The 16,260-nt window shown below is 42.1% G+C and overlaps 1 protein-coding gene across 4 annotated transcripts in view; it reads left to right on the top strand.

Annotated features, from left to right (window-relative positions):
- Positions 1-16,260, top strand: part of TPST1 (tyrosylprotein sulfotransferase 1) — a 41,824-nt gene that overhangs the window by 19,049 nt on the left and 6,515 nt on the right. For all 4 annotated transcript variants that reach the window (XM_050321690.1, XM_050321691.1, XM_050321692.1 and 1 more), the window contains 2 exons: positions 4,804-5,749; positions 11,001-11,199. In XM_050321690.1, coding sequence (XP_050177647.1) covers positions 4,902-5,749; positions 11,001-11,199 — 1,047 coding nt within the window. In that variant the 5' untranslated portion in view covers positions 4,804-4,901. Of the gene's footprint in view, positions 1-4,803; positions 5,750-11,000; positions 11,200-16,260 lie in introns of those variants that run through there.

Below are 16,260 nucleotides of genomic sequence, written 5' to 3'. Positions count from 1 at the left end.
TAAAAGGAAAGCATACAGCTTTCTTTATCTCTTATTGATTATAGGATGGAAATGCATAATTATGGAATTATTACATAGTTGTATGTGTCATTCACCCATTATGGAAATTTTAGATTCAGCAATGGAGTATGACCATGAAGGTTAATCTAGCCTTTTAAATTTCTTTAGATTAAAAAAAAAAAAAAAAGGCAACCTTGAACCTTGTAGGTTCAATGGAATGCAAATGTGTGAAAAACATTTCTAAAGTTCCTACAGTTTGCACTGCAAGAGAAGGTTGTTCCCACATCTGCACTCCCTTATCTTGTGCAACTTTGTTCTGCCATTGTAGCTGTGAAACTGCTCTCCATGAAGACTGGCTTCACTAGGTCAGTTTTGCTGGCTTTCCCCCCAGATGCTTTTCTGCCACTGGTTAGTTCTTTGTGGGCTCCTTATTCCTTTCTGCAGGTGAACAAAAATTGCTCATTCAATTTTATCCTCCTGTTTTCCTGTATGACTAATGGGAGGGGAAATTGGGGGGGAAGCAGCTGCAGGGCTTGAGAGCCACGACGACTTAAACAGCTAAAGATGGACTTGCTACTCGAGGCTTCTTGAATTTTATTTTTAGCTTCGAGTATTTTGCTTGGGATTTGCTTCCCTGTGCTGTTTGGTGACTGGTAGTGACACACATCCAATCTCTGGGAGAATCATTAAGGTGATTGTGCAAATGCTGCTTTGAAGGGATAAAAAAATTGCTTCCTGAAGACTCCAGTTATTTTTTTGGAGCAAGTCTTCTAAATGAGCCTGTGATGGTTTGGGTGGCTCCTTGAAGTGGCGTTCTGGGAATGTTTCAGTTGTGTTCCCTGCTGTTGTGCTATACCATTATCACTTCGCTGTTGGCTTTCCTATGCAATCTTCTTTGTGGTGAACACACACAAACAGCCACAAACAAACCAGTTCATTGAAGGAAAGGCTTTAGGGAATTCCTTTCTTTAGCTTTCATTAAGGAATGCTGACAGACCCAACACAGTGTGCAGCTTGGACTATTTGATCAGCTTAATACAGAACTTCCTCTAAGAAATATATTGTCTCCAGTTTTTTAAATGTGTACTGTTTCAAAGATGAATCTTGAGAATTCTCAGTCGTTGCTGCCTTTCCAGTATTTAATTTGACATTGTGAACTATAAAGGGAAGTTGTTCACTGCACTTGGGCATCTGCAGGGACAAGACACACTCCACAAAAATCTAAGCTGTACTACCATACTTGCCCTTCCTAGAAGATGATCCTGTTGTCAGAATCTGAATCAGAAGTTTCAGACATGGAAGCAGAGGACAAGCTAATCCTTGAAAAATGCTTTATGTATATATGTAGGGTTGGATTTGTTTTGGTTTTTTGAGATGGATAATGCCAGTGTTGCTGCCCTCTCAATTTAGCCTTGGAAAAAGGTGTCTGGTTGAACAGGGGATGGGAGATGCTCCCTTTCCAGCCTCCAAAGTGACAGGCTGAGCTCTAGAGCTCAAGAGGATTCCTTGGGACTGGGTGGTATGGGAACATCTTTTTTTTTTTCCTCTAGCAGGGAATGCTTTAAACAACAACAAGACCCAAACTGTTCTGACATAAAACACAAATGAGTGATTTGCCTCTTGACTAAGCTAAAAATCTTCAACATTTTTTGGGTGAACTCGAGGGAAAAGGTCTTGACCTGCTGCATGCAGGGGAAGGGAAGGAGAATTAGTGTGTGCAGCAGAAGGAAACAAAGCAGTGGGTTTTGCTTTACTAACATCATCATGTGGCTGACTCATAGGCCTGACTTTTCTGGGCATAAAACTCAGTTACATACAATTCTGCTTGGCTGCACTTTCTGGTGATGAACCTTGTGAATCCTAATTTTTTTTTTTTTTTTTGAGTTACACTTCAATTTTCCTGGGAGTTCTTCTTAGTCTGTCATTTGAAACTTGCTGCCAAAGGCCTCTCTACCCTTGTAATCATCTGCAACTTCCTCACTGTGTTGTGTGTGTGTGTGTTAGGGGGTGTGTTTGTTTTTGGTTTGGGTGATCTCTGTTTTTTGTTTGGTTTGTTTTGGGCTCTTTTTATTAACAAGTTGTCTGTGCTCCTAGGGTGAGTGGCACATTGCTCTCCTTAGGTCACAGTTGGTCAAAGCAATATTTCAAAGCTCTGCTTAAACGCTGACGAGGGATTGCTGATTGCCTTGTTGTGATTTTTTGAATGCTGTCAGTTTAGTTCCTGTTCACAGCAGAGCATTAATAACTTTTATAATCCTTCAGGTTGACAGATGTGCTCCAGAGCACTTACTCATGGGGAGGAGGGGGAAGGTGGGGTTTGTTTGCAGGCTGCTAGAAGGGCAGTAACTTCCATGTGTCATATTTATCCCAAAGAGCTTTACTGGTAACTCCAGGCCCAGGGGGGAGTTTGCTGGCTCACAGAACAGATTAATTTGCTGAGAGGAGCTGTTTCTGACCACTCCTCTCTTGGACATCCAAAGCCCTGGTCTTGCCACAGTTTTTATGGCTCCAGGTATTGCTTCCAGGCCTAAAACCAATACAGAAGGTTTTGGAAGAGTTTAATACTGATCCTTTATGGTCTCACAGCCTTTGGCATCTTTGAACTTACCAAAACAAGTTACTGCATCAAATGAAAGTATTTGTGGTTGATTGATGTGGGGGTTTTGGTGGGTGTAGGTGAGTGGTCAATACAGCAGTTTAAGAAACCTACTGACAGGCTGCAAGGCTCATTTTTTATTCCCAGCTGGAATTGTGCCCAGCCTGAGTCATCACTCTGCTTCACCCAACCTGTGAGTTGAGGGTTTCAGTCTCCAGGCTTTCCTCCAATGCTACTTGTTGGGAAGGCTGGTGTTGGTTTTGTTCTGGCTTGGAGTGATATTCTGATAGAAATGATCAGAGTAAAGCACTGGATGCCCTCGGTCTTGGTAAGTTTTTCTCTGGTGATGAGTTACCAGTTACTTTAGAGGACACATCAATGATTTCAAGGAGTGATTTACAGTTTGGAAAATGGAGATTTTCATGGGAGGTTTTTTGGGTTTTTTTCTTTCTTTTCCTGAGGAAATTAATTTTATGAGATTTACTCAAACTGAGTAATGTTCGGGATTGTGTGCAGTGTAAATATTTGCAGATCTTATGTGCTCTGTGGTAAAACACTGTTTCAGTTGTGTCAACTTTTCTCTTGAATGAGTACTGACTTGTAACTAAATCTTTACTGTCTCTAAAGAATTCACAGACATTCTGTGTCCTGTTTGCTAGTTTTAAGCAGAACAGTTTCACCTTCCCTAACTGTAAGTTAGGTCTGTGTGCTGAATCTTTCAGAAGAGAAACTTCCTGATTTTTGGTGCTATGGGAGTATTGACCTCACGATCTACTTTTTTTCTTTCTTTCTTGAGCATCGGTCGAATGACCTTCACTTAAATTTTTGGGAGCTTGGTTTTTTTTTTAATATTCAGATATTTAAAGCACAGTTAAAGCCAGCTCTTCAGCAAGGAGAGGTACGTAAGTAGAACGAAACGCGTTACAGAGGATGAATTGTTTATAAGAGCCGTATCCTGGCCAGAGTGTGTGGGGAGCTCCTTGGCTGCTTTACAGAAAAAGAAGTGAATTAATCCTCAAGCTGTATTTCCAGTTGAATTTTGCTAACAAAGACTAGAAGCTGAACTTTGAGTGCTGTATTGTGACAGCTGGGGATTGGAGGGAGCTCTGTTGGTGTGAAGGGGCGAGACGATCTCGTGCAGGTTGGCGACTGGCCCTGTCGGATGGGAAGTTGCTGCTGTGGCAGATGCCTGCATGAGGAATTCCTCCCTTTTTCCCTGGCACTGCTGTGGTGCTGGGTGGGAATTGTGTGCTCTGTGTGGCTGCACAGCCTCCCAGAAAAGGGGCTGTGGAGGGCAGGGGGACAGGGCCTGGCGCAAATCCTGACCTCAGAGTTAGCGAGTGGATTCGGGTGGAGGAAGAGGTTAAGTGGATAATGTTTGGAGAGAGTAGGCACGAGGGTGTTCTTCACTCAGGGATGTGCTGTGCCTTGCTGACAGAGATGGAAAAGCTTTGAGGAAGCCAGTCATTTAAAGTGTTGGCGGTACCTCAGTGCTTGGAGATCCTCACAATTAAAAGCATCTGTGATTCATACTGTTCACCGAGCCATTCCAGCCCCGAGCAGCCAGCTCGTACTTGAAAATGCAATCAGAGCACCAATTTGGTTCGAGTTCTGAGAGGAGGAGTCAGTTTTCAGACTATCTTATCTGAAAATCCAACGCAGTTTAACTGCAGAATTCAGGTAAAATGACTGTCTGTACATTCTCGTTATTTTTTTTCTGGTCATCACAGATACAGGTTGGCAAGAACAGATTGAATCATCCAGGCAGCAGAGTAGCAGATTTATGTAAGCCAGGGTTGGATGTAACCCCTTGGTATTCACTGTAGGACATGGCATATTCTTAATCCTTCTTGTACACTGGAATTCAGCAGACAGACATTTAAATCTTTTGTTTCTATCTAAAAGGTTTTTATTCAGACTCTTAATACATGTCCAGAAATTGTCTAATACAGTCTGGGTTTGTTTTTTTTTTATTTGTAAAAATTAAAGTTGCTTTTGAATAATGCAATTTTAAGAAGCTGAACTGAAAAGAAATAAATAATGGAAAACCTTGGGTTTATTTTGTGCATCTTGGGGTTTCAACCTTAATCTCATCTCATTACAGCTTGGAGAAATAATTTCTGTGTTGATTTATTGTAGTGGTTCTTAACAATGCTCCAATTTTACTCCTTTTTTTTTTTTTTTTACTTTTTCCTCCCTTTTGACAGACCTTAATTTATTTTGGAGGATTCCCGTGGCATGTGAACTAGGAGATAATTCGGACTAGAAGGTCTCGTTGTTTTGAAGCCACACAGCCTTTCCCAAAATGGTTGGGAAGCTCAAGCAGAACTTGCTGCTGGCGTGCCTGGTGATCAGCTCGGTGACGGTGTTCTACCTGGGCCAGCACGCCATGGAGTGTCACCACCGCATCGAGGAGCGCAGCCAGCCCGGCAGGGCGGAGAGCGGCGTCAGGAGCACGGCGGGAGCCGCTCCCGGCGGGAACGCCAACAGAACCTTGGCCTACAACAAGGACATGCCTTTGATTTTTATCGGGGGGGTCCCTCGCAGCGGCACCACCCTGATGCGGGCCATGCTGGACGCGCACCCCGACATCCGCTGCGGGGAGGAGACCCGGGTGATCCCGCGCATCCTGGCCGTCAAGCAGATGTGGGCGAGGTCGAGCAAGGAGAAGATCCGCCTGGACGAAGCCGGAGTGACGGATGAGGTCCTGGACTCGGCCATGCAGGCGTTCCTGCTGGAAATCATCGTGAAACACGGCGAGCCCGCGCCGTACTTGTGCAACAAGGATCCCTTTGCTCTAAAATCCTTAACTTATCTTGCCAGGATTTTCCCCAATGCCAAATTCCTTCTGATGGTACGGGATGGCCGTGCATCTGTGCATTCCATGATATCCAGGAAAGTCACAATAGCTGGGTTTGACCTGAACAGCTACAGGGACTGCTTGACCAAGTGGAACCGTGCTATAGAAACCATGTACAACCAGTGCATGGAGGTTGGGTTTGAACGGTGTATGCTGGTGCACTATGAACAACTTGTGTTGCATCCTGAAAGGTGGATGAGAACTCTCCTTAAGTTTCTCCGCATCCCATGGAACCAAGCGGTGCTGCACCATGAGGAGATGATTGGGAAGGCAGGGGGTGTTTCTCTTTCCAAGTGAGTATGAACGTTCCTCCTTTACTCTGGGTTGTTCTAGGAGTTGAAACAGTCCTAGTCATGACTTGGTTTCAGCTGATGATGCCTCAGGAAGCTGATTTATGGTGCATCTGGAAAATATGAGTCATTGTTAACTGATTGGTTCCACTGAACAACTGTCCCATTAACGTGTATGGAACACATGAACAAACTTCCAATGGTCGAGTCTGACTTGAATTTGGATGTCTGGTATCAGCTTTGCTTTTCTCTCTGCCCCCAGATAAACCTGAACTGTTTTATAATATAAATGGGTATATAAATGGGTAACTGGTGTTATCCATCCATCCCAGCAAGATCCCCCATTTGATTTCAGGGGCAATGTTGTTGTCAATGCAAGAATGGCCTTTGAGTTGTATTTGCCAAGAACAGACTCTTCCAGGAAACTTGAGAAGCTGTTCCAACAGAATAGAAAGCAGAGTTGGCCTGCTTCTCTGTTGGCAAGTGCTCCTAAAAGGACAAGCATTTTGATGAAAATTAACCTTGTTGTAAGCAAGTCTCTCTCTATTCTGTCCAGCCATCTGTGCACCTGATTGAGCTGCTTTCAGAAACCAGTCCAGCTCTGCTTAGAAAACCTAGATGGGCACTGTGAAAAGAAAATCTCTTAATTCTCTAGTTAAACTACTCTGGTTTCTTTGCCACTGTTTGCAGCTGAACAACTGAAATACAGAAGCTGGCTCATCTTTACATTGAGAGGGGAAAGTGTCAATGTTTTTGCTGTGGCAGATGCGTCTACCAGGTTGTTTCTAAAGTTTCTAAAACACTGATTAAAAAGCCCTATTCCAGCAGCAAGACCTGTCCAGTTAAATTACTTGGCTTGTGTATTTTGAGTATTCCTCACTGGCCAAGTGCTTCTGAGTGAGAGGCACCTTGCACAGCAAGCAGGGTGTGCTGGGCAGAGATGTGGCAGACTGTTCCAGAGTGGATGTATTTTTTTCTAGACTGCAGTTTTATGAAATAAAAATAGTGAGATCTTATTTATTTATTTATTTATTTCATGCCTAGGAATGTGACTGGGATTTTCTAATATGTTGTAAGGGCCTATGATTTAAATCATAGAATTGTTAGTCAGTGGTTACAATGAGAACTCAGAACTCAGGTAATAGTTATATACTCACAATCTGGAGGTTTCACATTCCCAGATCTATCAGGAAGGGATCTCACCCCTTTTTTTTTTGGCAGTGTTGTTTGGTAGCAGATTGGAGGCTTCTGGAAATGTTAACCTGAAGCACTGCACGGTTGTTCCTCCCTGGAAGATGATCTGCTTGGGAATTCTCTGTAGTTACCTGTCTTTTGTTGCTTCTTCACAGTGGCAGCTGAGAGGGGAATAATGTTACTTTTACTGATGTAAATGGGTGGTTGCCAAGTTCTGTTAAGTGTCCTGTAAAAAATAACTGTGCATAATGCCATCTCTAGTAAATTATTACTCCCTTACAGCTTCCAGATTAGTGTTTTTAAAAATTAATGGACCTTTATACTATAAAACTCAGTAACCTTGGTGAATTCATACAGTCTCAAGTACTATTTCCTGCTAAATCTGGTAGAATGGGATGTGAGGAGTGGGAAATACTTATTCCTGTTTCTAAATATTAAGAAAATTGGTTGTTCAAAGTAAAATGTGGCTTTATGGTTATTTTTTTTTAGTAATACTTCCCAGCTTAAGACAAATGAGTACGAATGTGTTCTTGTGACCCTCAATTGAGTCTGTTCACAGAATTCTTTATGCTTTTATTATCTCTCATGAGATGATATATGACAGTAATTTCTTATTTCAGAAGGCTCTGGCAGTAGTGGGAAAAGAATGAGTTATTAGTGTTGTGTCTGGGATGGGTTTTATCTAATCCAACACCCTTGCAGTAGGTGGTGAGATTTGTTTTCCAGTTGCAGGAGACCTTTATGATTTGATAATGATTTCAGTGATTCAGTCTTTTGAGGGCTGCAGAGGAACCAGCGAGTGTGAAAGCCTGTGTTGTGTATTTATATGATACCAGTTGAAACTGTGCAGGGGGAGCCTGAGATTGCCCAGTTTGGTGTTCTTGTCCCAGTTAAAACCTGCTGGGTTTGGCATCCCCAGCCCCAAGGGGGGTCCTTGCCCAGAGCAGGGGGTGAGTGCCCAGGAGAATTACTCTTGGAAGAGATGCTTGGTGAGTAGTTTACTGAGAGCCTGAGAGTCTGCCCCAGCTTATCACATTTTGACAGCTGAACAAAATACACCTTGTGGTAGTTTTCCTTCTCTCCAGTTGCCTTTGGTTTGTTCTCAGCTGCAGCCAAGCCCTTATTGGCCTCAGGTGTGTGTGACTGTTACTTTCTGGATCAAATTCTGACCAACACTGACTCCTTTCAGCTGAACAACACAATCTGGAGCAGTGGAGCTCCAGATTCCAATGAGTAGCTTTCTCCCACCTCTCTTTCCAAAGGGGCAGTGCTGGAGATCAGAGATAATGAAGGAGATTCCAAGTGCTGCCATCTCCTGCAACTCAGTCTTCTCACAGAGCTTTATTTTACCATGTGCCTCACACCAAAGTGCTTCAGGCTGTTTAATACTAGGATATTAAAATCAGAACACTCAAATAATATTGCAGTTTTTACTGACAGGAGATCACAGATACCAAATCCCCTCTGTTGAAATGGGATGTTCATTTAAAAGATGTCACCACATAGGCCTGGCCTCTGAAACGTAGTGGGGAACAATATGAAAATCTTGATAAAATTAGTTCCCTGGTTGTCAGCAAATATTAGATAGGGCAGTAAACGTCTGAAATCAGAGGCTGAACTACTATTATAATCTGCAAAGGGGGTGATACTGTGTAAAGACTTAAGAAAACAAGCAGAGGCATTTGCCTTAAATCATCCTTCACTCACCTTTAAGACTTACAGGTCTTTCAGGCAGGCTCAGCATCCACTTCAGAGACACGGTGCAGATCCAGCATGAGATGCCTGGAGGTGTTTTAATTGTTGGAGGTTTTTTTGAAATGAAATCCGTCAAGAGTTTTTGGTCTTGAAATATTTAAAAACACCATCTTTATGATGGTGCCGTTACCTGCTAACAGAAAGTCAGTGTTTGAGAATACATTTTTCACTCATTAGAAATCAAAATTAATGCTTGTCAAGTGAAATCTGTGTCAGATGGAATGAGGCTGCAGGCTGCAAGATGTTTTCCATTCAGCTGTATATAGAACTAAACTGTGCATGCAGGTTGTTCCTTTTGCAGAGATGAGCCAGCCCCTGGATTGCAGAATTCTTCCAGCAGTCAGCTGACTCCACTTTCCTCTTCTTTCAGTCTCAGAAACTCTTATGCTTTAGCCTGTTAATAGAAATAGGAGATAGCAAACAGCCTGGATTTAAGACTCTGACTTCATTTGTTCCCCTGGCTGCTTGATTTGAGGAAACTTTTGGCTGCCTCCCTCTCCTCTTCTGCATGTGTTTAGTAGTCCCTGCTTTTCCCTATTGCTGATGCAGCCCTTCCCTCACTGTTGTTCTGTTGTACTTGGGATTCTTGCCCTTATTTTGACTCTTATCCAGCTGCAAGGAGAAGCACTGCAAGGGTTCTAGAGATGAGCAGCCCAGCATTGCAGTGGTGTGAAACCTTCTGTGGTTTGAAGTAATTGCCAGCGTGGCTGGTGAAGGAATGTGTGATGGCTGCACTACAAGCTATAACTAGTATTGTTAATAGAGCTCTGGCATTTGCCTCCTAACTGAAAGCAGCTGTGCTGACCACTGAGGCAGAGAAATGTCAACCCTTTTACAGCAATTTTTATTGGGCTTGTAATGGAAATAGCTGTCCAGGCAAAATTACTTCACAATATACTATATTTGATACATACCTTTCATTTGATGCTGGTGCAGATGCAGAATTATTTGGGGTTAGTCCTGTGTTCTGTCCTGCCAGCTGCTTCCAGGGCTGGAACTGTTCCTGGGGCTTTCAGTGGAGCCTGGAATCACTGACCACCCTTTGCCATAGACACATCTAATCAAACTTACCAAGACTTGGTGTGTTTCCTTGTTTTGCTGTCCATTTTTCTCAGATATTTTCTCACCTTTTGCCTCCTGAATATCTGAAGAATTAGCTGCTTGAGAATGAATTTGAACTTCAGTGTTCTCATTCTTTATCCTGTGTGGATGAGGTGCTGGTGTTACACTTTGTACTGTTACTTCCAGGTATAAAAATTCCATTTTCTGAGTGGTAGAGCTTTTTGAGCTCAAAATTCTTTGTGATGTAAAGGAGGGCAGTAGCCCCAGGTGGATGGGTGTGCTCAGGTGTGAGGCAGATGCAGCCAACCAGCAGCAACTACTGGTATTAATTGCAGTGAAGGTACAAATATTCATTTAAGCAACTTTTATATACAGATGATGTCCACACTACATGTGCACTCTGAGTTCTGGAAAAAAAACAAACAACCTTTAAATTATTCAGAATAATAACTCAGAGTTTTCAATTATTCTGAGTCCTGCTGGCCTGTTCCAGAAATAAACACAGTAAAGAAGTTGTGTGTCTTCTAATCTGAAAGAAGCAAGTAACGTGTGAGAACAAAGCAGTGCCAGCTTTCTTCCCTTGAAAAAAAAAAAAAGCACAACAAAACTGGAGCAAGAATGAAAATTGCATTAGGACTGCTGATTAAATGACAGCTATTTTGTGTGACACTGCTGTGATTGTGCACTTGCCTTTAAGAACTGTGTAATGACCAAACAATCAGTTAAAGGAATGGTTATGAAAAATATTGCTGTGGCCCACAGCTTTCTGTCAAGGCTCAGCTCTCTCTTTTATTAAACAAAGGGGAAAAAAAAAAGAAAGATAAGTCACAGGATGGGCATGGGAAGAAATGGCACATGTATTTTAATTTAGAATACAGCTTTTAAGAGCATCTGAGACAATTAACCAGCAAATGTGGGAACATGCCAGTGGGAAAACAGCTTTATGTGGAGGTGTGTGCTTACTTTTCACTCAACAGCTCTTTGGGTTTCACTGCTGCCTTTACATAAAGAACTTGCTTCAGCATGTTCTGTGTGAAAACCTTAACCAGGGGGCAAGTGTTGTGATTAAAACTTCACTTCCCATCAGCTCTGTAGAAACATGAAATCTTGAGAGAGAAAGAAGAGGAAGGGGAAAAGAAAAAAAAAAAAAAGCCTAGACAAAACAAGCTGATGTTCTTCATGATGGTGAACCAGCAAGTGTGGGTTGGAATGCAGATTATAAACTGCTTTTCTCCCTCCACAGGGTTGAAAGATCTACTGACCAAGTGATCAAGCCGGTCAATGTGGAAGCACTGTCCAAGTGGGTGGGGAAGATCCCTGCTGATGTTCTGCAAGACATGCCTGTGATTGCCCCCATGCTGGCCAAGCTGGGCTATGATCCATATGCCAACCCACCAAACTATGGAAAGCCAGATCAGAAGGTTGTGGAAAACACGAGGAGGGTAAGGATTCTGGGTGTTTAACTGTTGCCTGACTGGCTGTGAGCTGGAGAGCAGAAGTCTTGTGTTTTGTTTGGGGTTTTTTGAGTCTGTCTCTAATACCTTTTGATACTCAGCAATGTTTTCCTCGCCCTGGAGGAGAAAAGGATTCTTTGGGACCTTGAGCACTGAAAGTCTGGCTCCTGCTGCTTGTCCAGTTTGATTCCTCCTCCTTTATCCCAACCACAGGCTTGAACTCTGCTCTTTGGTGTGTGGGGTTGGACCTCTTGAGAACTGTCCAGACAGCTGGGGAACTAGTTGGTGGTACAAAAAAGCTTTCTTGTCTGGATGTCAGACTTGATTGAGCTCAGCTTTTTACACATGAGTGTTGGCAGAAGCTCTCTCACAAAATTACACCCCAAATACTTGGTAGGGTTGGAAAAATGACCCATGGAAAATGGCCCGAGATGATCAAAATGTCTGATTTTTTTCCAATCCTTTGCTGTCCTTTGTAGAACAAACCAGAGATGGAGGAAGGTCTGGTGCTGATTAACCTAAACTTAAGCATTTTAGTCTGAATTTAATGTTGTTGGAATTTGAGTAGTTAGGCTATAGAGCTGTTTATCCCTGGAGGTAGCCACTGAAAAGTTCATTACCATTGTTTGAAATAAAATTATTTACTCTGCTTCTGTTCTTTTGAGCACATTTACTTTATTAAAAGAAGGTGACTTTTGCTGCTGCAGAGAAGTAATCAGTGGAAAAATGGAATTAAACAATTTAAAAGGACTTGTCTTCCACCAGCCTTATGATACTGAAAAACTGTGGTGGGGTAGTGGTTGGCATTTAGAGCTTTCCTTGTGCTTACTGTTTAAAAGGCTCACAAACTGACTTTTCTGCACTTAATTCAACCCCTTTAAAAATCCGAATTTGTATTGTAATGCAGTAATTCAAGCTTACTGATAAAATCTATTTAAGTTTTTACAGCATGGGGACCTTTTTGAGGCCTCTACCTGTGTGTGGCAAGCTCAGTCCAAGTTGTAAAAGTTGTCTGGATTTCAGCTGCTTCTTGAAATCTATTTCAGTTCAAAATCCAAGAAAGAAAATCAGGTAATAAACAAAGCTTTTAAAGAAATTAAAGCCTAATTTCAAAGGCTGGATTGTTTTGAGGCTTTTTGCAAGTTTGCTTTGAAGGATAATTTGGTTTTTTTTTACTAATGTGAGAACAGCTGTTAAAAACTGAAGGTTAGAGCTATAATAGCTGATCTGAATATTGCAAACATATGGGACACTTGTTAATATTTTGACTGCTATTTTAATTAAATAGATTTACTTACAGCCCAAGATAGGATTTTAATTTTGTTGCTTGCTGTAGTACCCAGAATATATTTTCCCAGTCGCTTGCTCTTTATAACAAAATTCCATTTGCACACATGGTTTGACAGACAAAAACGAGGGAGATGTCCTGAACTAAGGCTAAAATCCAAAACAACCAAAAGGATTAAAGATGGTTAAACTCCCAAACTTAGCATGTTCCTTTTGAAAGGGAATATTGAAGGGAATATTTTGAGAAGGGGCATCGTGAGGCTCTCAGAATGTCGTGTCCCCCAAGGAGCTGTTTGAGCCGTGGCTCAGATGAGCATTTGGGTTTGCACTTGCATGAACTCTTCCATGAGTTACATTTCTCTTCCACTAATTACATTAATTCATCCCTTGCTGCTGCAGCTTGGAGGAGGGAGCATGTATTTAAATAGACAAGTAAATATATTTAGATTTTTCCAGCCTTTTGGAAGTGGCACTTGGCACGTTAAGTGTGTTACTGTGAATTTTTAAAGCACTACTTTCAAGCACTACTTTCATTCTTGCTTTCTTTGAATTTCTTCACCTGGGATGGTTTTTCACAGCGTTTTGCACTGGGTGTGTTGCTGGAGGTGAAGCTGTCCAAGTAAAGTCCTTCCAGAGTTGCTGTTCAGTGCATAGGAAGAGTAAAATCATCTTGCTTGTAACCATTTATTCCTGCACTCGTGTTTGGAAGCAGTTCTATCACATTTGTGTTTGTGGTTTCCAAGACTTTAAACTGAACACAGAACTTTATCTGTTTTCAATGAATACAATTCAAGGTTGGACTTCTAAAGCTGACCTGTATTGTGTTGGTGGAGTAACCCCTGAGAGTGACTAATTTGAAATCATGTTGGATTATCTGACACTTGCTACTCCCATACCAGTTTCTTAGTCCAGTTAAAATGGCACGAGCAGCACTTCAATTGAAAAAAAAAAATTGTCCCTGCCTGGCAAACACAAAGCAATAATAAGGGGGAATAACTGATTATTTTATTTTAACTTTTTTTTTTTTTTGAGGGGAGTTTATCCCTTTTGAGGGGGTTATGTAAGGCTTAAATTTATTATGGAAGTTGCAACAGGAGGGTGGAAGCCCAACAGCACTGAAATTATTGGCAGGGCAGATCCTGGCTCCACCTAAAGATGGAACAACTCTGTGTCATCTGGTTCACTGCATAAAGATAAGTGGAGTGTAAATTTAAAAAAAAATTGCTTAGTATGCAAAACATACTCGTAGCTAAAAAGCCTCTTTGGGATGTCAACAGGTCAGTGTTTCATGATAAGTCCTGTTGTAGAAGATAATTTAAAAATGTTCCAGACTTTCAACTGCAAGATGTCCTTGTTCTAAACCGTGATTAAATGCAGCTGCAGAGCTGTGTTCATACTGCACTGGGCAAAATCTGTCACTGCTTGCAAAAGACTGCAAATTGGACTTAGCAGTGAAAATGGTGTTCAACAATTCCAAAGCTGCTGCTGTTAGTCCAGAAGGTAAGAACCAAGTGTGTAAAAGTGCCTAAAGGGAGGGCTGGTACTGAAGAAAAATGGAAAGAAGTGGCCAGTGTGGTGTAAAATCTTGGTTTCCCCTAAGCTTTCTGAGCAGTGTTTTTCCTCTTCTCTCCTTTTCTGTCCCCTGCTGGTGACTTGCACACGTACAACTTTAAATATTTCTTTCTCTTCAGTCTGATGACAAAGTGATGGTTCTCTCCAGCTGAAATACAGTGCTTAAATTAGAAATTCTATCTGCTTGTGGGTAATGCAAGCAAAGCAATGCTCTCTGCTAAGTTTGGATTTTGCACTTGAGCTGTGCAGGACACCGAAACGCCGAGGCTGGTTTTGTGTGCACAGAAATAATAAGATACAAGCAGTGTTTGTGCTTTGTCATCTTAGCTCTGCTTTTTCTTTAGGAACTAACAGAGCAGGAAGGCAACTTCACCTCTTCTTGTGCAGGTCTCCTGGTGCTCTGGGGTGTTGAGGAATCAGACATTTCTGACAGTACCTGCACGGGGGAGTGCAGAGCTGTCAGAGTACTGCAGGTTTTCCTGATGTTTTCAATAACAAAGCCATTAACTTTCTGTTTATCTGTTTTCTGTTAAGCCTGACAATATTATCTTTTATGACAGCTTATCTTGTCTCAGTTAAGGAATGCAGAGCAGAGAGAAACAAGGTCTGGACAGGGTTGTGCTGTTCAGCAGATCTCTTGCATGTGACCTCTTCTGTGGTTTTCTTGTAAGTCTGTTACTGATCTGTTCATTTTGTAAGGACTGCAAGGTCTCCTTCCTTATAGATACACAGCTGACTACTTGTTTTTTAACCCTCCTAGAGTTTGAACAAATTCTGCATCCTGAACCTAAAGGAAAATAACAACCTTAAGTAAGTGGAGTTTTCATCTGCAAGCAATGCAGAAAATGCAAATAATTAAGCAGTGTGAGCTGATTACCCAGTCACTGTGTGGTGAAGTACCAAAGCAGAGTCACTCCTCATTAGAACAGTGTTCTTATCACTGGTGGGAGTCAGTGTGTGTGTCAGCAGGCTCACAGAACACCCCAAAAGTGGGGAGCAGCTCAGGCCTGCAGGGCTCTGCCTCGTGCCCAGCGGAGACCGGAGTATTGTTGTGTTATGGTTGGCAGGGTGGTTTCCTCCCACATCTGTAACACATTACATCAGATTTTCTTTGGCACGTCCTTCCCACTAAATGAATTTGTATGCTTGGAATACACACTCCAGTAAAGTTCTTTTAACTTCTTCGTGGAGTTGTGTTCCTTGCCCTGGAGAGATCGGGAGGTGGAAGTGGATGGAACTCTGTAGGAAAAGCTGTGCCTTTCATCAGGGCTGTTAAAATACACATGGTTCTTCTAATCACATCCAAAAGCTGTTATCTACCTCTGGTTTGTGTTCAGTTGATGGCATTTTCTGCAGTAACATCTTGGGGGGGGGGGCAGGGTGGGGAGATGAGTTTTTTTCCAAACTCCAGTTTTTCGTGCCTGGTTTAAATTGTGAGGAAACATCTCCTGTTAAGAAACGTCCATGACAGCTGTGATTTCAAGACTTGGAGATTTCTGAAGACAGAAACAATCTAGGATATTTGTGTATTTATATTTGTGCATGGGAATAATTTTGCTGCCAAAGATGTGCCGTGGTGGGGGTGGCTGTAATGCTGGGCTGTGTCTCCATTTACACCGATTAACCTAATCATAAAGGCATTTGGCTTGTTGGGCATCTTCTCTGATATCTGAAACAAAAATTGGGGTTATTTCATCTCACTTGTGACCACCAACAGCACAGACTTTCTCAGTGACCTGTAAATTTGTTTAATACCCTCTTTAATGGGTGTTTCTTCCTGCATGTGGATTTCCAACTGCATAGTTTTTTTTTCCAGAGGTGCTGATATCATCTCATTTTTACAAAAAAAAAAAAAAAACATCAAACCAAACCCCTCAAGTATGCATATATATGATTAGTAATGCATGAAGAGTTATCAGCAACCAAAGCAGAAAATGAGGTATTGGTTGCAAGCTGCCTTTTGGCAGATATTCATGCCTGAAATCCTGCTCTCTGGGTAAACATTTACATCTCAGATGTCCCTTCCTTGGCAGTTCCAGCAGAGAGGTGAAGAATTGTGTAAACCTTGTGAGCTGCCTTGGAAGTTAAGGAGAGGCTGAAAGAGCAGATTGAGGTTGTGCTGTGCAGCAGAGGGTTGGTTGTAGGAAAGGGCTCTGGTCTGGTTTTGTCCATCTTCTTTCTTTTTCTGGC

The sequence above is a fragment of the Myiozetetes cayanensis genome, unplaced genomic scaffold (assembly GCF_022539395.1).
Source record: "Myiozetetes cayanensis isolate MyiCay16 unplaced genomic scaffold, myiCay2020 scf27, whole genome shotgun sequence".
Taxonomy (NCBI): Eukaryota; Metazoa; Chordata; class Aves; order Passeriformes; family Tyrannidae; genus Myiozetetes; species Myiozetetes cayanensis.
Note: the sequence above shows the minus strand (reverse complement) of the source record. Positions and strands in the feature narration are given on the sequence as shown.